Consider the following 22,900-nt stretch of genomic DNA (forward strand, 5'->3'; position numbering starts at 1 on the left):
TACTTAGACATGCGTCTTTGCTTATGGACAATAGATCTTTCACTGCATCACATTCTAGTTGTTACTGGGAACTTAGGAGGCACTTGAGCTTGTCTGAAGAAAACTAAAGTCAGAGCGCCGGTGAAAGTTTATTATGTGACATCATATGAATGGTCCATGCACTTAGGGCTGAGCGATGATGTGTGCCCAACCAAAGGAGAAAGAACTGGTACGAGCATGAGCATTCTTGCTCCAGGAAAATGGAGCATGTAGTAAATCTCAGCAGAAGCTTGCACTTTGAAGGATGCTTCATTAGGGATCCAGTGGAATTGACGGGAGGTATGGCTCTCTTTTGGAATGATTTACCTTCTTTATCTGTTGAACTTGCCATGGATGACTTGAATGGTGTTGTTTGCACAAGTGAAGACCGTCGGAAAAATGGAAGCGTTGTAACTTCTGTTTGTGCCTCAAGTACATTTCAAGAAAGGCTAGAGGTTCGGGATGAGCTGCGAGGTGTACGTGCGATGAATAATACCCTTCTTTAAATGTTTTTTTCGAGAATTTTTGAAGTCTTGTCCAATGAAGAATTTAGAGAGTGAGGGTTGTGAAAATATTCAGGTTAACGAAATATAAAAAAAACGTATATAAATTTATGCGTCAAAATTTGCATATTGGGGAAAAGGCCAGGCACTACAGGCTTGAGAAAAAGTCCATTGTAAGATTTAGATCAAGTAAAAAGCAAAAAACATGCTTGCTCTAAATTGTTGAAGATTGATACAAATCATGGTTGACGCTTTCTAAATTTGGATCTAAGTCGTCTTCCTATCGTATGTTCATTTTCTTTTTCAGGGTACTCAACTTCTTATTTTATTTTTAATTTTTTTGAAACCGGCCTTTTAGATTTCAATTTCAATGGGCAGGTCAGTTGAATATGATTTTGCTTTCGGGTTATGCCATTCTGGTGATTCGTCGGCTAAAGTTTTGTCTGAATAGTGAAGGCATACGATGGATAAGAAATCAATGCTGGGAAGAAACATTCCTAGATGACCTTGACATTCTTGAAACATTTCTGTCCTCCCACATGTTGCTTAACATTTCACGTTTGATGCAACCACTCTGTTTTTAGATTAAACTCCTGCCGTTACAGGAAACCTCTTTCAGACTTCCCTTGCTATTGTCTTCACAGAGGAATCCACTACCGCACCTTTCTCGGCGTATACAAGTGACAATAGTTGATGATCTTCCTCTCTCCTAATGTGTTTACAACTCTCAGTCAAGCTAACGTAGAGCTACCAGGCCTGACGACTTGGTACGATGGAAGTGTGAGCACGTTTTTCCATCTGGGTCCTACAACACTACAAGCCATCGTCCTGTTAAGGGTTATGATCAGGTAGGGGTGGCCGGTTCAAGGTTGAGCCGGTTCCACCCTATAATGGAGAAATAAGCTGGTAGGGCCAGAAACTGGCCTGGACCAGACCAGTCGGTAGTTCCCAGGTTGGTCCATTTTCCGGGTTGGGCTGGGCCGGTCCGGTTTAGGAATTTGTCAATTTCCTTATCTTTACTCTTTAAAGGAAAAGGAAAACCAGACCAATCTGGGTGGTTCGGTTCCGCACCTGGAATCAGGAACCCGAGAGATTATTTCTGGTTCCAAAAATCGTTTTGGGACCTGGAACTACTCATAACCTGATGGTTCGATGCGGTTCCCCTGCACAACTCTAAGATCAGGTGGTTTCCAACAACTGACAACATGCTAATAGAATATACTGACTATTTGTTAGGAAATCTTGATTAGGTCTGCTGTATATGAAGGCAGACGATTTTTTCAAAACGAGGATGGGTTGGCATCGATACCAATGCAGGTTCAGCCGATAAATACAAAAGCCTAAAAGGAGAATTTTGAATGGGAAAAAGATGAAAAGGAAAACCGAAAGTGAAGAAGACTTTGAAATGGCCTTGTGGCAGTACATTCTACTTGGGGTATATGCTGATTCATTCAACGCAAGAGCTAAATATATATAAAGTGTCTTTAGAGACAGCAGGTCAATGATCATCTGCATGCTCCTTGGACTTTTACGACCTACAATGCTGACAGAACAATCATCCATGTTCAGGGTCATTTGTTTCTGAGGTGACTACATCACCCAAAAGGGGTGAATAAGTGATTTTGAAAACTCTTGACTGAATAATGCGGAATTAAAATCATCAAAATTAATATCTCATGAAGTCGGAGTTTGAAGAGAGGTTGTACTATAATCAGATTTACTGGATGCGGTAAAAAAGAGCTGAGGCATAGAAGCATTTGTACACAAAGTTTATAGTAGTTCGGTTTATTGTAAGTTTATGTCCATTTTCCCGCGCCGACGGTCTATTGGCTGAATTTCACTATAAATTTTCTTGAAGTTACAGCATAGTACGTGTGGCTTCTACCTAAAGCCGGTGCTGCTTATACCCAAAGTTGATAGATCGCACTATTACTCACCCAAGCACTACTATTACACTGCCTACACTTTTCAAAAGATTACAAAATGAAGCTCATAAAAGACAATTATGAAAGAATGAAACTTTCTAGAACTTTGGAATTTTTTATTTTGATCTCTCTTTTCTCTTCAGTACCTTAATCTCTTTTTATACTCATCCACTTTCGATCTAATCGTTGGACGGTCTTCGGAGGACTATTCTCAAATCAATCTGCTGGATACAAATGCTCCAATGAGATTGAAAAGCCGTTGACAAATGAAAGCGGAATCCCCATTTATTCGGTTGCCCATACAACTAAAACCGAGTTTCCATTGTATTACAAAACAATATTTAAGATTGAAGATCAATACTTCCTAAATGTGAAACTTGAGCCAAATGTATATTGTATTATGATCCTAATATATTTCTCGATCAATGATGCTATCTGAGTTTGAATACTCCCTAAGTTTGAATAGAATTCGCATATAGTCTGAAGATACCAAACGCCTTAACAATATCCAAGTATAAATTCTAGTGATATCCAAGTATTAAGTTGCTAGTATCCAAGATTCTATCTTCCGGTCCTTTCAAGTATATTAGCAATTATGGCTCTACTTTGCTATTCACCTATCCAAGGTCCCTCTAAGTTTTATTGAGCTCCCCGTTTTTAGGCTTGTTCACTTTCTACTCGGATACCTTTCGCTTGTAGACACCTATTTGCTCAATGCTTTGTTTGCCATTGAAAGAGAACTGATAATCTTTACACCTCCTACGTACTCAACCAATTAAACACATTAGTAGTCTTTGATTATTTTGTTATTTTCAAAATATCATAAGTGATTCTTCCGACGGTTTCCATATTCAGTATCGGTATCGAAGGATGATTATTATTATTATTATGATGATGAGGGTCCAGGGTTTTTTTTTTTGGGTCAAATATGAGGGTCCAAGGTTAATGGAGAGAGATGTGAGACTTTTCTCTATTATTTAACTTCAGCAGAATTGCCCTCATAGACAAGATAGCTTTAGTCTCTATTCGGTTGTGTGATGCAGAATGAAGCTTAGAAACCGGAACGTAAGACACGATTTGCAGATCGAAGGAAATCGAACGGTGCAGAAGATATGGGGATAAGAAGACGAAAGCACTTTGGAGTTGGAAATCCGCATTGGGCCATCGAGTTGTCTCACTCGTTTGCCGATACTCGCGATTCGCTTTGTTCTCCACCACTGGCGGTTTCCACCGCCCGGTTCATTCCGGTAGCCAAGATTTTTCAGATGCGCACAAAGGCCATTGCCCTTTTCCAATGCCAGCCAAGTGAAGAGGAAAAAACACGCACGCACACAAGAGTACGTACGCATCTCACAGCGAAAAAGGTGCTTGTGTTGATACTACGTTTGGCACTCGGCCCTTTTGTCTTCCTGCGACCGTGGTTGCTTCGTTAGGCGAAGAACCAGATTTTTGAGTGGCCAATAGCAAAAGCTAGAAAAAGGGGGAAAAACAAAAGTAAGGATACCCACTGGATGACTGTGAAGTATTTTTTTGTTTTGTGCACTGTTTGCTTGCGCTCTTCTCTGTCTCTGTCTCTGTCTCTGTCTCTCTCTCTCTCTACACTATTATCTTGTTCAGAAATTCATAGGAGGAAAAAAAAAAAAAAAAGATGAGTCTGTCCACCAAAATAATGCCTCCATGATTGAGATGTTGACCTTAACTGAGCGAACAAAAGTTCCTCTCCCTCTCTCCTTACAGCTTCCACCAAATGGACCACCTTGTACACGTGTGTGTGGGCCCACGTCATCTTACCTAAGAGCTAATCGGCTGTCCTTTTGTTCATGCAAAGGAAGGAAGGGGTGAGATCAATGTGTCATTCATGTTAGAAAATTCTCACGTCGAAAAATTAACGTAGTGTTGAGCAGTTAATATATGTCCATAACTCAATAATTTAAGCTTTTGAGTGAATATGTTAGCGAACTTGAACAAGATGATTGATTTCCGGTGCCTTTTCTCTCAATTCTTCCTCCTGTTACTGTGGCACTGGTTTTCAGAATTGACTGATGTGCGTGCGAGTGGTGGCATTCGAATTTCAAAGGGGGTTAAAAGGTCCAAGTCGCTAGTGCGCGTCGCATTCACCAGTAAAATTCCGAATTAAAGTTAAATGTGCTGGAGTTCGTTAGATCACTAGGAGACTCTGACCTCGCTGCATGCCTTGGCTTGAAAAATCTTCTATCAGTGCTCGAGTGCCTCTTCTTCTCACGAGTGACATCACGCTTCCATGCTTGCCCACTTCATCCTCTTCACATTGCCAGCTTTTCTCGATCTTTTTTTAGCAGGAAGATGGGAAGGCCTCTGAAGTACTTCTTCAATGTGATTTCTGCTGCAAACAGTAAATATTCATGGCGGGCCTTTGTGCCTTTTGGCTTACATACGATCCGAAGATTCCCCTAGAAACCAGAGCGGGGTTATGGGCACATGTGAAGATGACTGCTCTCTGCCTTCTCGTTTGCAAGAACAACTCAGGTTTATAGAGACATGTAACCCGAAATGAGTCTGCTTTGACAATCCCATCTAGCTTTTTGGATGGAAACTTTGGATCTTCTGATCTCCATTTCCAAAACCAGTACTTAAATAGCTGTTGGATTTGACAAGGACCCACACCAACCTCCTTTCACACTTAGCGTCTGAAAAGTTACTAAGTTTTATCGTCTCCTTGCTCGGAGACTCATTCATGGCCATATTACTCTTTTCGCGGCATGGATGGTGATGCAATTTACTACTGCTACCCCCCCTATATATGTCAAGCTTTTTGTCCAGAACGATTTCTATGCCTCTCTCTCTCTCCTCTGTATAGCAGCTTAAAGAAATCTACGTACTGTCCTACAGCTCGTTAATGTCCAATATATTCTCGAGTGAATTATTGATTCCCACTCGAATTATGGACTCCTATCAGCACCAGCAGGGTGGAGGGAGAGAACCACACAGAGGAAGAGAACAAAAGCAGCCACCACCACCACCACCACCACCACTTACAACTTCCATATCGCCGCCATCAGCCACCTCCTCCCCGTCTCATGAATTCTCCTTCACAATCTCCCTGCACTCCTCCACCGCCCCCAACACCACCAGCACACCAAGCAAAAGCAAGAACCCAACTTCACTAGCGATCGACCTGTCTCCTGCTGATGACATCTTCTTCCATGGCCACTTGCTCCCTCTCCACCTCCTCTCCCATCTCCCCGTCTCTCCGCGCTCCTCTGCCAATTCCTTGGACAGCTTCACCATCCCCATCAGGGACTTCCCAGATGATCAAGGCTCCATCAAGAGTTGTGGCAATTATGACCGCGGCGACAGCGATGAGGACAACGGTGGTAGCAGCTGCAACAAAAGCGAGCACAAGCAGAGCATGAATGGTGAGGAAGAAAGTGAAGCTCCTCGGGGAAGAAGCAAGCTCCGATCCTTTTCCCTATTTGGGATACCCAGACGGAAAAAAGCAAGAGCCAGTGAAGTTAGAGATGGGGAAGATAACAAAGAGAAGCAGAAGAGGAAGAAAGTGATCAGCTTTGACATGACCCAGATGTTGAAAAGGTATGCCAGAATGGTGAAGCCACTTTTGCTGTTTAAAGGCAGGAAAGGAGAAGAAGGCGGCCAATTCAGAAGACAGTCACATTCATTTTCAGGGAATGTCAATGGGAGGAGAAAGAATCAAGAACTGAGAGTTCCCCAATTCTCAGCACCAGCATCAATGAGGACATCCCCAACCAACAGTGGCCTCCTAGTTCCAACCACAACCCTCCCATTTTCTACCTCAGACCAGAGCACCATGGAAGAGTTGCAGGCTGCAATTCAAGCTGCAATCGCCCATTGCAAGAACTCCATTGCAGCTGAAGAAAAGCTCAAGGCCTGAGATGTGTGTTTTTACTAGTTATTGCCTTAGGTTCTGTATTTTTTTCACCTTTTTTTTTAAATAGTCATCGAATCATCATCTCCTTGTGTATAATTAATTGTACATCACATCGATAAATGTAATGAGTTCTTTGAGAATCACAGATTGAGATGACAGGATGTAGTCCCAGATTTGAGATTGGCAGAGGCTTGTTTTTGGTGCTTTTGATTTCATCTCCTTCAAATGATGTCCTAGGATAATGCATTGGGTTCTGCTCCGCCACCATACAGAGGAATTAAACTATTCTCTCACTCGGAACCTGCAACCATTTGAGCAATAAATTAATTTGTTGGTGTCTTGTAACAAGGACCTCTTTAACCCATAATTGCAAAATTTGACTAATATGGTCTTGAGTTTCTAGTCAAAAAGTTTCATGGGCTTCAGTGTCCCATGGGAGATTTTATCTTTAAGTGCTTTTTTCTTTCTTTACTTTTTGCACCATGCAATTTGGACCAGGCGAGGTTGCTCCCTGTCATATAAGTTATTCCTGGAGCCAACGCAGCACACACCTTTTTGGCTATTTTCTCTTCCAATACAAGCAGAAGATTTCTTCTTTTTCTTTGTTGTTATTCTCTTGCCCCTGAAGCTTGATTACTTCACTCTCTTTTCCCTTCATGCACTTTCTTTCGCTTGTAAATCATTCACTTCTGTAGAGGTTATTCTCATTCACAATGTCCCGGAAAATGAAACTCAATCTTGTATCATATGAAGTCTCATATTGAACCCATAATGTTCCCATGAGGTTTATTCATGCAACTGCACAATCAATGCACCTCTTGGCGGAGGAAAAAGCTTTCAATTATGATTTATGACATCTTGGAGATCCTTTTCCTTCATCGTTTGGGTCATGTATCAGGTGGTACCGTGGGTAATGTCTCCAAATGAATTGTCTGTGATGATTTTTCGTTATGCTTTCGTTTTCCGCCATATTTTGTATCAACGGGTGACCCTTTTTTTCATTTTTTTTTAATTTTTTCTTACCTCATAACAACAATTTAGTTGTTAATCTTTTATGAGTAGTTTCTGCTGAACATAAAGTCTCTCTTATCTCAGTTAGGTAACAAGAAATTTTGTTCATTAGTCAATGCAATGCCAAGGTAATGCAGAACGAATCTTATATTCTATTTGTATCCACTTGTTATTAAGATAAATAACAGGTGTACCAACTTACCTACCAGGAGCTTTCTGTGCAGTCCAGAGAATATAGATGTTTCCGATGTACTATCAAATCCGCTGTAAGAGCTTGGCGACTGGCATATATATACTCGAGAAGTCGATCTGTCCGTGATTCTGTAGTCGTACCCTCAAGAAGTCAATCCACTTCAAACTTTCTAGAGAGTTTTAATATGCTCGAAATTAGCCCGAGCATGCATTAGCAGAATGATCAAGCAAGTCACATGGGAGATATCAAGTGCAACAATGGTATCTACTGATCCGAAACGGTCTTGACAGCTATCGTCCCTCAAACGAACCACCAATACGTACGTGACAACAACATCTTTATCGGAAAATCAAAGAGGGGCCTTCTTCTACGAGGAAAGTAAAAGGAATCAAAACAGTAACAATCTGCCCGGAGTGAGAAAGCGAGAATGGTGATCAGCTACTGTCAAAAGGAGAGAGTTTCAATGGTCTCTCGGATTTGGGCGTGTGGGGCTCGTGAGCTTTGATGATTAAGCTCTAGGGAAAGGGGAAAGCCAAGTACAACAATTATTCATGGGATGAGAACAAAGAACGCAGAAGGTACTCGGCCCTTCATTAGCCCTTGGACACCACCAACGACACCTCATGCATTAGTGAGTGCTTTTTTGTGATTACCTTTGTTGTCATATAACAACAAAAGATCACAATGATGAGTCCGACGATGATAGCTTCTAATAATGATTCCCTGGCAACCGAGTCAGCAGCTTTAAACAAGAGAAAAGGCCCGTGTAAAATGCCCATTGCAACTGCTAAAGACACCTTTCATCACAAACCCCACATACCCACATACCCACATGAAGCAAAATCAAAAGTGCTTTGAATCCTTTTCAAAAGACCACACCCAAAAGCAAAGGAGAAATGGGGAAAAAAAGTGCACCCAGCAAGAATTCTTTCCATCCTTCGGGATGCGTGAAGATTAAAGAGACTCACGTTGGACTGTGCATGCGTGGATCTGCACTCAGAGACTGAAAGCATATGAGACATTGCATGGGGTGCAGATTCCTAGTTTTGCAGTTAAAGAGGCCATAAAAATGCATCCTTTTTGCCAACGATCGAGGATGACCCACCAAGAGAAACTGTGCCCGTGGGGCTCTAGAAGGTGGCGTCTCTCAATGATTAAAAAGGAAAGGAGCCTCTCCTCTTAGCAAAGATTGCTCAATGAAATTGAGACCACAAATTGGTTTTGGGGGGTGGATTGGGGCCTGTTAATGAAATCTCGATTCTGATTTTGTTTATTGCATTATGGGGATAGTTCACAGCTTAGCGTGTACTTTCCGCGTCGAAAATCACATTTGGCTCGACTTGTTGATGGTTACTTGGAGGCCCACCTGCCCTGTATACACATGAAGGTATCTCACACTGATTAAATTCATATCCCTGATCTATACATGTGACCCTGCTCCAAAGCAGTTTGTATCAAGTAGTTGGCGAGGTTTAGATGACACCCTTCGATATTTGAAATGGAAATTTCCTTACGCCCGACCCATCTGCACCAATCTTCACTTGATGGGTCTTTACTAACCTTTTCTACAAGTTTGTTTTTAGATTGACTTAGGGACCGATCTTCCCCCTTCTCAAAATAAAATGGCCTTCCTATCCCAACTTTAGTTAACAATTCAATTCTAGGATAGACGAGAGAAAGGCTCTAGAATATGTGCACTGGAAATCCTAAAACTTATCTCGAAAGTACAATTGAATCCTAAAACTTGCAAAAAGTGCAATTGAGTCATAAAATTTACCAAATTGGTGCAATCAAGTCCTTTTGTGTACTCCGCCCAACTTGAGTGACGGAAAATGTTAACGTGATTTTCTCTCTCATATGTGACAATGACATGGCCAAAATACTAAACATATGGCCAAAATGACGTCGTTTTAGTCCAATATAATTTTTAGACAAATTTTATCTAAATTAGCTGAAAAAAAAAGGAGAGAATTGAGATCCATAAGGCGAGGGCTTTCGCCGCCGCCCTACCATAGCCGGGAAGGGGAACCGTCGGAGGGGGTTGCTAGGCCTCGGCCCTCACCCAAATCAAGCAAGGGTCATCGGCCTCTCCCAATTTTGCCAAGAGTCGCCACTAGCGGCCGACCCCTTGCCCTTGCTAGTGCGGTCCCTAGCAAGAACTAGGTGAGGGCCAACGAACCTCGCTCCATCTCGGGGAGGGTCGCGATTCTTGCCTAGGGCAAGGGCCAGCGGGGCCTCACCTACAGCTGTTGAGGATTGACGGCTCCTAGCCAAGGACTAGTGACCCTTAGCAACCATTTCCCCACTATTGCCAGCCCTTCCCAGTGATGGTGGGGTGGCGGCGGTATGAGGGCTTTGCGGCTTGCCGCCTGGTTTCTAACTCTTTTTTTTATTCTTAATTTGACCTTTTTGGTTTAAATTATTGTTCAATGTAATTTAAATAAAATTTGTACAAAAATTAGATTTGGACCAAAACGACGTTATTTTGGCCATGTCATGCTATTTAAGAAAGATGAACTATTTAAGAAGCCACGTCGGCATTTTCCATCAGTCAAGTTAGATGGAGTTAACGGAAGGTCATGATTATACCAATTTGACAAATTGTATGACTTGCTTGCACTTTTTACAAGTCTTATGACGCAATTGCATTTTGTAAAAAGTTTTAGCACTTCCACTGCACATATCCTTAAAAATAAAAGTCCATACTTTTATCCATATGGTTATACCCTTGAGAGTGCAATATAAAAGGAGTATGTTCAACTTGCTATTGTTTGTCCAAGGTGAGTTCGTGCTGCCTCTTCAATCATGAATAGCTTACCCATTAATTATTATTTCCAACAAGTTAACAGGGAAATCAACTATCCAATTCAGTCATAAATATTCAATAATATAAACTATAGTTCTAAATTTTTGTGCAAAATTTTAATGCAGTCTTCCGTTCAATCACCGTTGAAAATCATTGACGTGGCATCTCACAAATTGTTCACATAAGCTTGACTGGATGCAACGTCGGTCACTTTGATAGCAATTAGTCGAAATGATTTCATCGAAATTTTTAGCAAAGTGTGGATCTACATTGATAAGATTGAAAAGTGGACTAAAGTGATACCTGTACATACGATGTAAAGAGATCTATACCAAAAAGAAAACTAAGAAAAGGAAAAGAGAGAGATCATGCGGCAGGGAAGATGCAATCACCATTAAGCAGATCTCGGGTTGATTAACAGTGCTTTGCTTTCCAAGAATCTGCCATGAGGACTAGCCCTGATCATCATAACCACGATATGGACCAGCTAGAGGTATAACAAACATCCGAACCAAATCGAATCGAAAATTTCATGTCTTTTCGACTATTTGAGTAATAAGTAAATGAATTTGGGTAATTTGACGGTTCTGGTTGAGTATTTTTTATTTTTTATTTTTGGTTGCACCCTCTGCTCTTTTTAATTTCAGTTCGTTAATTCATAAAGTTTTTTGCTAAATTTTTAAATATCTCATCAATATCCCTCACTTCTTTGAGATGGAGAACTGGGATCCTAGGGTTTCTGGATTGGCTCTACCTCTGTAGGATTGACAGTGCAAAACGAGGGAGAAGGAACAGGCTAAACCATGTCGTTTTTGGATTCCTGCACCAAAAAAGCCGGGATTTGCTCAACGTGGTCCTATGCAGGATCTTTGCGTGCAGAAGTGACCACGCTTCGCCAGGCGCTGAGGACTGAGAGAAGAGCGCGGCGAGACTAGTAGTGTCGATAAAGTTCACGAGACTAGGATGTCAAGGGGAAAAAAACCGAAACCCGACCCGAACCGAAAAATACTTGACACCTGAATGTTGTAAAGTTCAATATATACACATGTTCGACTCGGTTCGGATATTATGGAAACCCAAACCATTGATACCCTACGAGCGAGTAATAATTCAGAAAGCGAAAATGATCAAAATGATTCCTAAACTTTCGTTGAATAAGGAATATACAGATACATATAATTTATTCTTTCTTTTCTCTCGTTCATACTACTTTTAGGAGATGCTCTTTGACATTTTAACATTGATCCTGTTTGAATTTAGCTCCAGATGACCAAATGAATCTCAACCACCCAAGTCGGCTCGTGACCAAGTTCTCCAAAATTCTCCAAGACCAAAAGTTCAGCCCATCCCAAGACCCAAAACAAAAGCCCAAGTAGCTTCTGCTGACAGAAAGTCTGGCTTCATCATCTTCATCGAGATAAGAGAGAGATGAGGGAAACGCAGCAACGTTTGCAGAATCACATTGGCTCGCTGCGCATTTTCACATGACGCTGACCTGAGTTTGATGGAGCAATTTTGATCCGCACCACATAGGAGGAGAAGTAGAAGAAGAAGAAGAAGAAGAAGATCTCTCGAGCTGGTTCTGTTTGTCTGCTTCTCATCTACCACCAACCACTGGTCTAACCCACAAATGTTGGACCGTTGGACAAGACGAGCCTGTTGATTTGAATCCACCGTCCGACACCGACATTCCCATCAGGGCCAAGAAACTATCCCAACACGGTTCGGGAACAAACTTGAAACTCTGATTGAAAGGAGGAAAAGAAAAAAAGTCAGAGATGGCGCTGTACTGGTTCGCTGCATCTGTAGAAGAAAGTGATGGAAAAATTGATGGGTCACTCTCAAACTTTTCAATTCTTGATTCCAGCTGCCGTCTCGCAGGTGCAAATGGCTGCTCCTCTGTTTGATTGGCGTTTGCTTAGTGCTTGCCCCTGTGGTCGATTTTAATCCTTCAAGAGTGCAACTTTTTTAAGGTGCTTGACGAATAGATATTTTATAGTGCACCTGGCAGCTTTCAATGATTAGAAAAACGACATCAAATGTCCTTTCGTTTTTTTTTTCCGCCCATCGATTGTCCATTTTATGAGGATTGGTTGCTCGAATTTTAATTTAACGGAATATGGTTCATACTCACATCAATAAAAAGACATGGGATCCCGAGCGAGAATCGTATGGGGCAACGCCTTTGGCTGTCAGATGATTGCTATAGTTTTGATCCATATTTTATTGGTAATTTGAAATTGGGTTCATGAATAGCTGCTAAGTGACCTAAAGCTTTCTCATGCCTTGAGGTTTTTTTGCGCGGTCTATATCTAATCTTTTTCTCGAGTTGTAATAGAGAGATGAGTAGTGCTAATTATAATAAAATTCTTTACTGGATGTAGTCTAGTTTAAAGGTGAACCGAGATGAATCTTGTGTCTCGATTTTTCTTTTTTGTGTTTGCTCTCTGTTTCATTATATTTGTGCATCTAATTCTAACATACTCTTGGTTAAGTTTCACTTCAACGTAAATTTGAAGCCGAGTTTACAGGGGCACGCAAGTGAAACATGCGATTTAACACAGAACAAGGTAATGGACCCGAATCTGATGTGCAAACGCGATACAAAGGCGCTCATTCTGACGTCAGACAATGGAAGTTCCTCATCATCCGGTGAATACGAAACTTAGGAAGCGGGATCCAACGTAACGTGAAAGAATGCAGGAAAATGAAGGGTCTTTCTTGTCACAGACATTAGCTCATCAGGGGGTGAAGTAATGGACGGCTAACTTCATTCCAATCAATCCACCATACTTCTTCTCCCCATTGGTAACTCGACCCACATTTCTATTCCATTCCGATCATTGGAAGTAATAAAAATGCGAACTTGTTGAGCTAGTCACCCCAGTTGCCATTCCAAATTAGCCGACAAACTCAATCATTAAACGTTTTCACGTTCAGGACAGAGCACTTCAAAGAAAAAAGAAAGGGAAACAGAGAGCCATGACCCAAATATGCATAAAAAGAAAGAGCAGAGCACGTTCCAGTGTTTGAGAAAACAGCGCACGTTGACTCATCTTCCATGGTCATGATGAAACACTTGGGATTGGGAAAGGGGGCCCAACAATCTTCAATGGTCTCACCAAAATTTAAACCGTTCTGATCCAAATCAAGGACAAAGAACCATCCCCAGTCGACCTAGTCATTTCAGCCATTTTTTCTGTGAATATATTTGCCTTTCATCGTCGACATTTCCAAGGACACACCCACCGAAAAGCCTCTGACCCTCTCTCTCTCTCTCTCTCTCTCTCACATACGGAGATCGGCCTGTTCGATGACCATTCTTTCAATTAACGTGGGTTGGGCCTGTTTACAGGTCAGTTTCTTTCTTGCTCAAGGCACAATTATTGTCTCAGAATTTGATTAATCAGTGGGTGGTTTTATTCAAAACATCACTAGATGGATTGACCAAAAAAGAAATGGGATTACGTGAATGAGGTGTCTCTTGCCTGTTGGGATTCAATGGCGATGACTTGGATCCGAATAAATCCAAAAGAATATTCTTTTGATTGCTTCCACAGAGCAGCGCGCTCTACTTGTTGGCGGTTCGTTTTTCTTAAGCTGTCTCTGGCGTCTCTGCAAGCGAGAGACTTCTTTTGGGTTTGTTCGCTCTTCGATTACTATTTTCTTGTTGTCTTTTCTTATATTCGATTTGCGGGCAAGTTAATTTGTTTGATCATTAATTGCTGTCGGATCGAAAAGCAGAGGGTGAAACTTTATGAGTTGCTATTAAATGGGTCGTCATATGGCGTTGTCAAATTGAGATTCCATCGATCTGGGTTGTGATCAGAGGAGTTTATTTTGGTCTCTCTGGGGTTCTTGATTGAACCCAGTTGGAGTTTTGCTGTTTCAAGAGACTGAAATTCAACAAAAAAACAGCTTGCTGTTTTGAGAGAGGAGAGAGAGAGAGAGAGAGAGAGAGAATGCCTCATGATTATGTGAGGCAAAGGGTGCTTGAATTACGGTTAGGATTTGAATTCGATATCTGGTTGTGTTGAGGGATCATAATATTTTTTGTAAAGATGTATGCAGTAGGTAGGCTAGGTAGTTACATCACACGGGGTGTCTCCACTGTTTCTGGTCCATTTCATCCTTTTGGTGGAGCTGTGGATATAATTGTGGTGGAGCAACCGGACGGCAGCTTCAAATCGTCTCCTTGGTATATCCACTTCGGGAAATTCCAAGGCGTGTTGAAGGCGAAGGAGAAGATTGTCAACATCAGCGTCAATGGAGTTGAGGCCGACTTCCACATGTATTTGGACCAAAGAGGAGAGGCTTACTTCCTCCGAGAAGTTGAGGGAGAAGATGAGGATTCAGTGTCATTCCCGTCTTCTTCATCTTCTGGTGACGACACAGATGGGCAGTCTCGGGCGAATAAGAAGCCAATGAAGTCCAAAAGCGGCAATTACGATGTGAGAGGACCAAATTCTGTCGATTTGAGCTATCAAAAGGTTGTTGCTAGGACCAATTCTCGAAGGTCACGCATTTTCGGGCTGGTTTTTGGGAAAGAGGTCGATGAAGGAGATGTTTATAAGGATGAAGATGGTGATCCCAGTGTGGAGAGGGTGGATTCATTGGAGCGTGCAGAGATTGCCGCAGACCTCTTGGAGATGAAGTGGTCCACGAATCTATCCACTAAGAACTACAGGAAGGATGCTGCTTCTCGGTTTTGTGCTAATGTTGTTCTGGATAATAAGCCTGATGAGGTTTTGCAAATAGAGGACAAAAATGGTGGGGCAGAAAATTCTCTGAAGAGCGGTTTATCGTGTGAAGGAACTGATTCTGGTCACCAGGATCAGTCTGTTGTGAAGGTGGAGCATTGTGTTTCCCATGGTGGCGAAGAATTTCCACGTGTTAGCACTTCAGAACAAGTTTTTGAAATTTCGACTGTCAGGGACAATGGTTTGGAAGAGAAGAGTGACATAACAATGGAAGAAACTAGACAGTATGTACATAATGTAGATACTGCCGACAAGACTGTAAAGGCGGAGGTTGTAATTGCCGAGATTGCTGGCCCTGTTTCAGAAACTTCCAGTTCTCTGGATCATGAAGAACTCAAGAAATATGACGAATGGGATTCCACTGAAAAGAATGGTGATTTTCTGGAAAATGACATCCTTGACGAGAACAGAGACGCTGATAAAGTTGAATCCTGTGCTTACTGGGTGACGTCAGAGACCTTTGATTCAGGATTGCATGAATCAACTGAGCATTCTCATGAAGACCTGTACCTTGGTGGGGAAGAAGCTTGTGAAGTTTCTATCAAGTCAATTGAAGCCAAAACTATGATACTGCCTGAGGTAAACTCTCTTTTGAGGTCATTTATGTGCATGAAATCCTTATGATCCATCATACTTGGATAGAAATACTTATTATTAGGTATTTTGGTATTTAACTGCCGATGATTTTATCTAGCATTCAGCTGGAGCTGCTCTTAAGTGTTCTTCATTTTGTTCTTATATGCTGTCTCGACTGAGTAATCATAGGTTTTTAGCAGGATATAATCACCGAGTTCCAAGCTAAAGATGTTGAACTGGAAAAAAAACAAGAGCATTCTCAACAGACATTTACGTCTTCTTGGTTAATAGATGGATGTATTAAACATCAAGTCGAAGAGCCAATTTTAGCAGCAGCTTCTTTCGACAAGATAGCAGTAGCTGAATCCACCTGTGGTGAACATTGCCGGAGCATGATCAGTGTTACTGAAAACGATCACCTCTCTCACGATGATCAAAGCTATAGAGATAATATTGGTAGTGAGCTGAAACTTAACTTGGAGTCTAATGGCAATGTTGAGAACTGCCATGGTGATTGCCTTGTGTCAAAAACTACAATTTTTTCAACATCTGAAAGTTCAGAGGAGGAACAATTTCCTTTCAGCGACCTTGATGGATTCAATTTCAATGACGTTACATGTGTGGATGCAGTTTCACCAGAGCCTATGAATGAAGAAAGTCATCTCTTGTTGACTATGCAATGCAGTGGGGTGACTGGTTTGAGTGATGGACATGAGAAGTCATGCACATCTTCCGATTATGAAGATCAAGAGAATTCATCAATTGATCCTGATAATGCAATTGAGAAGTCAAATATTGTCTCAAGCCCCATTAACATTTCTGGAACCCACAGCATCGATGGCGATGAAGGTATGTGGCTGGTGGAATCAATGCCGAACATGAGGTCTCATGTTGAAAATCTGGACTCATGTGTACTCCATGTTCCCCTTGGTCACTCACTAGATTCAAATTACGAATCGCTGGAATTTTCTATCCCCAGCAAGGAGGATGCAAGATGTTCAAAGGCTTATGCATGCAAAGAGGACGAATTAGTGCAAGACCAGCCAAATGCTGAAGACATCCAGGGTTTAGGGGGCACGGAGAATTTTCCTTTTGATCCTGCAGTAGGTGAGATATTTTGGATCATTAACTACCTACTCTCTTGATGCTGTCAAAAATAGTTTGGTTGTTTTTATTACTCTTTACTGGAAATTGTAGGTGTTATTTCTCTCAACATGGAGTGCACATTAGATGTCAGTCTAGGGAGAGTTTCCCCATCGACTAAATATTGCATTTGTTTTTGTATCATTACAATGCTTTTCTTCTTTTCTGTATCCAACTAGCCTCTGATTTAGTGGGAGCTTTTGGGGAAAAAAGAAGAAGAAGAAGAAGAAGCTTAACTGCTTCTCTCTTCACAATTGCTGAAGCAGAATGCTGACCGAATGTGCCTATGTGTTGCTTAATGCAGAAGTGTCCCTCTGCAGACACTTGTTATTTGTAGGTATGGGGGCCAATGCTGCGTCCCAAGCATTTGATGCTGAAAAATTGGACATCCATAGATATACTTCTCTAGGTCCTTCTGTTGTCAAGGATGATAGGCTTGTCGTTAGAATTGGTGGTCACTACTTCCCTTGGGATGCGGCTTCTCCCATTCTTCTGGGGATGGCTTCGTTTGGAACTGATCAGATATTCGAATCAAAGGGCATGATAGCCACTGATGAAGATGAGAGAACTCTTGATGGGGATGCATCAAAAGCCACTATTCCAACTGGTGGAAGCTGGAGAATTTGGCCTTTCTCCTTAAAAAATTCCAAATCTCAAAAAGCTATGTATAGTGTTAGAAGGTTTGGTGCTGAAAGTGTTTCAGAGATAGCTAACAGCCTGAATGCAGACAAATTGCTGCCCAAACCAACAGTGGTGAAAAAGATGGCGAGGGCAATGACTCCCACATCTGAGCAGCTTGCCTCCCTAAATTTGAAAGAAGGAAGCAATTTGGTGACCTTCACATTTTCCACTGCAATGCTGGGAAAGCAGCAGGTTTTTCGCTACCCTTAACCTTATGAAGTCGCTTTTTAAAGAACATTGATGTTTCTTTCCTTATTTATCTCAAACCAGAAAAGAAGTTCATACTGAGATGGGGTTTTTCATCATGATTCAGGTTGATGCACGAATATATTTGTGGAAATGGAACACTCGTATCATCATCTCGGATGTAGATGGCACCATAACCAGGCGAGTCTATTTTTTGTGATGCATGTAAAATAGCACACTGCTTTGTGATGTTTGTTTCATTTAGATGCTTTGTAAGTAAAATAATTGTGCAAGCAGCAATTCTGGCAATGAGTGGCTGCAGACACCACTCCTTAAAATGGAACTTGCAAAGAAAAAGGATGGCGGTTGGCATCTGTGAGATGTAATAATAGAGTGAAACAGCACGAAACAATGTGTTTTCATTTGCTTAGCCAAAATTAGGGAACGGTTTCCAATTTAAATGATGAAATCTGCCTTTCATAATGTTTCATCATGTGTTGTCTTTTGGGTAGTCCTGAGCTTGTCACTTCAAGACACTTATTTCTGATACCAGCAAGAAAGTGAAATGACAAGAATTATTCCTTCTAATTCCAGTACATGACCCTGTTCTTTTGTTTACTCTCAGGATTTCTAGCATCCTTGATATGTGTGAGTTGGTTGTGCAGTTCATCAGTCTAAATTTTTTCCGTGTTTTTCTGGCTCATCCTTCATAGATAATATTTCCATAGTTTATCTGGGTTGCTTCCTCATAGATTTGATCCTTGTTAGTGTTTTGTTGTGAACAGATCAGATGTTTTGGGCCAGTTTATGCCTTTGGTTGGAGTTGATTGGTCACAAACTGGGGTTGCACATCTGTTTTCAGCTATTAAGGTTTGTCCATCTTTCCATAATACTCTAGATGACTCCCACTGAATATTGTAGTTCGCTCGCTTAAACTCTCCTTAGGTGGGAAAATTTAATACGCTGGGTTTTTTATCAAGTGTGTTTAACAGAAATGTCATCTCTCTTCGATATGCACCTTTTGCCAATAAATACTACATTCGGAATTAAGGATATATTTTGGTTTTCCTTATCTTAATTTTTGTGGAGGGTTCACTGTGCCCCACAAATGCACCATGCTTGACTGCGACAGTTGAGGACGAGATCTCTGAAACTCACATATTAAGTTCTTGGTCATTATTCCAGGAAAATGGGTATCAATTGCTTTTTCTTAGTGCACGTGCTATTTCTCAGGCGTATCACACTAGGCGATTTCTGTTCAACCTCAAGCAGGTAATACCCAAAGATCCAAGTGTTTTTCTACTGATTGTGGAAATGTGAATAAACATGTAACTTGTCATCATTATATGCATTTCGCCTATCGGGTTCTTTTCATTTTCAGGATGGCAAGACTTTACCAGATGGACCTGTTGTCATTTCTCCTGATGGCCTTTTCCCTTCTTTATTTCGAGAAGGTACAGTATGTATGGTTGAATAAATAGAAATAGATGATGTAGTAGGTTACTATATTTACAAACAATCAAGATTGATGAACTGATTGTCTTGCATTCGAAGCCAGCTTTTTTGTTTTTGATAGATGAAGGACATATTGATATCTCCCTCTATTTTTCCTTTCCTTTGGTTGTGTTTGGAGTTGGGGGTGCCGGGGTGAGGATGCTGACTACCTGAAATTTGGAATGGCAACACTAAAACTTCATTTGACAATATGCCATTAAGGCTATGTTTGGAAAGTAGAAAATGGGGTAATGAAAAATTTTAGGGATAAAATTTTTTTCTCCATTTTTTTTTCTGCACTCTATCTAAACAAAGCCTAATTGCAGCTTACTTAGGACCTGTTTATTTGCACTTCTTAATAAGCAAAAAGTATTTGTTTTGCTTTCCTGCCAAAATTTAAAACAATATTCGAATTTAAGAGGCCTATGAAAATTATTATTATGTGTCCCTACATATCGACATTTATTTATTGTGGAAGTTTAAGGAGTTTCAGTTTTGAAAATGTCAAAATGCATGAGCTGTAAGATGTAGATCAAGCAAAAGGTAAAAAGTAAAAGTCAATCCAGTCAAGTCATTTCGACCAAAAAAAAAAAAAACCCAGTCAAGCCAATCAGTCGTCGTAAAACTCCAGGTCTTAAAGAAAAGTAGGCATGGAATTTTAGAAAGATTTCTACTTTTTTGACATTTAGTTTTTAGATGGTGGAGTTTTGTACTTTTAATCTAATTTCTGACACAGTACAGTAATTCATTCTAGTCCAATTTTAGATAAATTTGGAGAAAATAGACAATGAGGTAGATTCTTGGCACTCTTATCTTCTGCTGACGTTCATATATCTATATGGCTCGTTGAGTTTCTTCTGGACTAATTGGTGTTTTGTTTTTTCGTCAGTTATAAGAAGAGCGCCTCATGAATTCAAGATAGCATGCTTGGAGGTTTGTCCAATGATCACATGCTTCCTTTGATATAAGATTTAAAGGAGTTTGTCTTAATATGTGCATACTGTAAATTTCTCTAAGTTATGATTTTTATTACCATAAACCTGTCTTGGATTTGTCTTTGTTGATATACATATTTGTGCTACTAGCTTACCTGATGTCGGTTTTAAATACAATCATAGCTGATGCAAGTATCCTTGGGGTTGAACTGGGCTGATAGTTATGCTGATTATTTTTATTGTTGATGAAGCTCAAAACAATCAAACTAGAAGTGTAGATTTTGAGCTTTGCATAAGATATGAACTTATTCAGATCTTATTGCGGTTCTCAATATGGATTTTCCAATGACTACTGGATAGCTTGGATGCGGTCATAAAATTGGATTCTTGAGATCCATGTACTTTTGAGTTTGGGAATTCTCAGTAGTATAATCACCAAAAAATAGCTCCTCAAAATATGAATTGGGATATGGGAACAAAAAATTGATTTTGGCTAAAAAATCTGACAGCCTGTTTTCACAATCGTTACCTGCTATATTTGCTCCTTATGACGAGAACTGGATAAAACCCGCCAGAACCTGTGAAGTGACAGTTGACTAAAGAGAAATTAGCAAAATTTCATTTGTCTGATCAGATTTTTGCAATTCTTTGGAAAACACTTCTTGTTCATTTTGATGTTGCTTCACTCACAATTGAAGGATACTTGCAACTCTTGGCAATCTGGCTGGATAGGCTGTTATTTAGATAATTGGAAATGCTCTTTTTCTAAATCTTGCTTCTTCCTTCAATTCTTCTATTCTCCAGGAAATTAGGGCATTGTTTCCCCCTGACTACAACCCATTCTATGCTGGTTTTGGAAACAGAATCACTGATGAAATCAGTTATCTGAAAGTCGGAATTCCTAAAGGAAAAGTTTTCACCATCAATCCTAAGGTATCTGAAATATCATGCTTTTTCAGTGACTACTAAGAGAGTCTCTCAGAAAAGGAATTAACAGAAGCTGTGTCTCATTGTTCATTTTCTTGTTCACAGGGTGAAGTTGCTGTCAACAAACATGTTGACACGAAATCTTATACGTCAATTCGGGCTCTTGTGCAGGGCATGTTTCCCCCGATGGCATCTGTTGAGCAGGTTTGCTCCTTAAATATTGGCAATTTATGTCCTTCGTTGAATTATTGATTCATGAATTTCCAACTCAATTACAGCAGAACCAAGCATGACCACAATTGATTAGTGTGTATTTTGAAATGTGAGTGTCTTTTTGGGAGCACAAGCATTAGGTAGCCTTCACATATTACCTTTGAAAGCAAAAGATCTTTTGTTGCATGCATTAAAGGATTTAGTTCTCTTTTGATTCATTCCAGAGTCACCTTTTATTTGGAGATTCCTGGTTTGGCACTTGATGCGGTATTTGTTTGTCGGTTGTAGGAGGATTTTAATTCTTGGAATTTTTGGAAACTGCCGCCTGCTACTATTGATATATGAAAAGATTCAGGTGGAGAAGGTCACCTTGTACAGATGCAACTTGGGTTAGTCATGAATCTTCTTCAAAAGCTGCTGTAAGCAAGAATGTTTGATCTTGCTGTTAATTGCCATGAAACTTTGAGTCAGTCATTCGGTTCACTGCCGTGCTTTGGTCATGCCAAAGACAAATTCACATGCACTTTAGTCTGCCGATATATTCTGATGGACATTTGTATGGTCAATGTATTGTCCTCCTACTGATTATTATGTAGTGAGGCACTTTGGTTAGAGTTTTCCTGTTTGGAGAAAGAATTTGGCCTGCAAGACTTACGCAGAGCCATTGGGAATTCCAGTACTTTTAAGTCTTGACTTTTTCATCTCAAACTTCTCTCTTGGACTCCTTTCAAGCTTGAGTTTTTGTTTACTTATCAAATTACAATTTAAATACTAGCTTCCTGCCTTCTCATTAAGCCTTCCTGACAATTGCAGGTTGAGTTGAAGCTACGGTGAGTTCGCATACTTTTGGGGCTACAATGATGGGAAAAAATCACGGAGTAGTGGCAAAAACTGTGTTCACTGTATCCTGCCTCTTAGATTCAGCATAAAAGCGTGGAATATCAATTATTTATACATTAGAAAGAGAACCAATATATCGCCTAATCCTGTCAAGACTTCACTCTGGACAAATCTGTTTTTGCTGGAAGTTGTAATGGGGAATAGGCTGCTGGGAAACACCAGCTTGTAAAGTTCACTAGATCAAAGTTGATAATTGTTCAATGATTCTCTCTCTCTCTTGATCTCGCTCTCGACACAAGCATGTGCATATGTTATTGGTGCATGTATCTGCACTGTCTTCATCCCCCATGAGTCGAAGCAGTGATCAGCCACGCGGTCTTTGTGGAGTTATGCTGAACCATACTAGATGGTTGTTCTCTGTAGCGACTATTAAGAGTCCCTGCTTGATGCTTTGCCAAACAGTAGATCGGATTGGACCCAGGACTGTCCTTTGGCCTCCCGCGGTTCATGTCCGGAGAAACCTTGCACAGTTTCTTTCTTTTCATCCATTTTCATAAGTTGTTCTCTATCCTTCTTGAAAGCAAGTGCAAGAATGATCTCTCCTTGCGAACCCTGATTTGAGTTACGGTGTCCCGAAACCGGGATAGGCCGTGTTTAGTTTATAGGTTGGCTTTCCTCTTTGCAGAATAATCTTGTGGCGCGGGAAAACCAGTTTGGTTCATCTGATGATGTTCTATTGATAAGTTCATTATTATCGGCATGTCGATTCGTATCCAAGACTTTGTCAGCTAAAATCAAGGCAT

The 22,900-nt window shown here is 40.7% G+C and overlaps 2 protein-coding genes across 4 annotated transcripts; both read left to right on the plus strand.

Annotated features, from left to right (window-relative positions):
• The first annotated feature begins 5,225 nt into the window (after positions 1-5,225).
• Positions 5,226-6,622, plus strand: LOC115746319 (BRI1 kinase inhibitor 1-like). The gene has a single exon (XM_030682039.2). It carries the CDS (start codon positions 5,322-5,324, stop codon positions 6,333-6,335), a length of 1,014 nt encoding a protein of 337 aa, XP_030537899.2. The 5' UTR covers positions 5,226-5,321; the 3' UTR covers positions 6,336-6,622.
• A 6,760-nt stretch (positions 6,623-13,382) lies between these two features.
• LOC115746310 (phosphatidate phosphatase PAH2-like) lies at positions 13,383-22,535 on the plus strand. 3 transcript variants are annotated; one of them, XM_030682029.2, is made up of 13 exons: positions 13,383-15,079; positions 15,182-15,681; positions 15,876-16,785; positions 17,126-17,694; positions 17,816-17,889; positions 18,474-18,558; positions 18,874-18,960; positions 19,070-19,142; positions 20,072-20,115; positions 20,922-21,050; positions 21,150-21,248; positions 21,546-21,676; positions 22,071-22,535. In XM_030682029.2, the coding sequence occupies exons 1-12, from the start codon at positions 14,404-14,406 to the stop codon at positions 21,600-21,602; spliced, it is 3,303 nt and encodes a 1,100-aa protein (XP_030537889.2). In that variant the 5' UTR covers positions 13,383-14,403; the 3' UTR covers positions 21,603-21,676; positions 22,071-22,535. The 3 variants fall into 3 exon arrangements, with proteins under 3 accessions (XP_030537889.2, XP_030537886.2, XP_030537888.2); XM_030682026.2 differs by having other exon boundaries at positions 13,384-15,681; XM_030682028.2 differs by having other exon boundaries at positions 13,385-15,681; positions 15,879-16,785.
• The last annotated feature ends 365 nt before the right edge of the window (positions 22,536-22,900 follow it).

The sequence above is a fragment of the Rhodamnia argentea genome, chromosome 2, assembly GCF_020921035.1.
Source record: "Rhodamnia argentea isolate NSW1041297 chromosome 2, ASM2092103v1, whole genome shotgun sequence".
Lineage (NCBI taxonomy): Eukaryota > Viridiplantae > Streptophyta > Magnoliopsida > Myrtales > Myrtaceae > Rhodamnia > Rhodamnia argentea.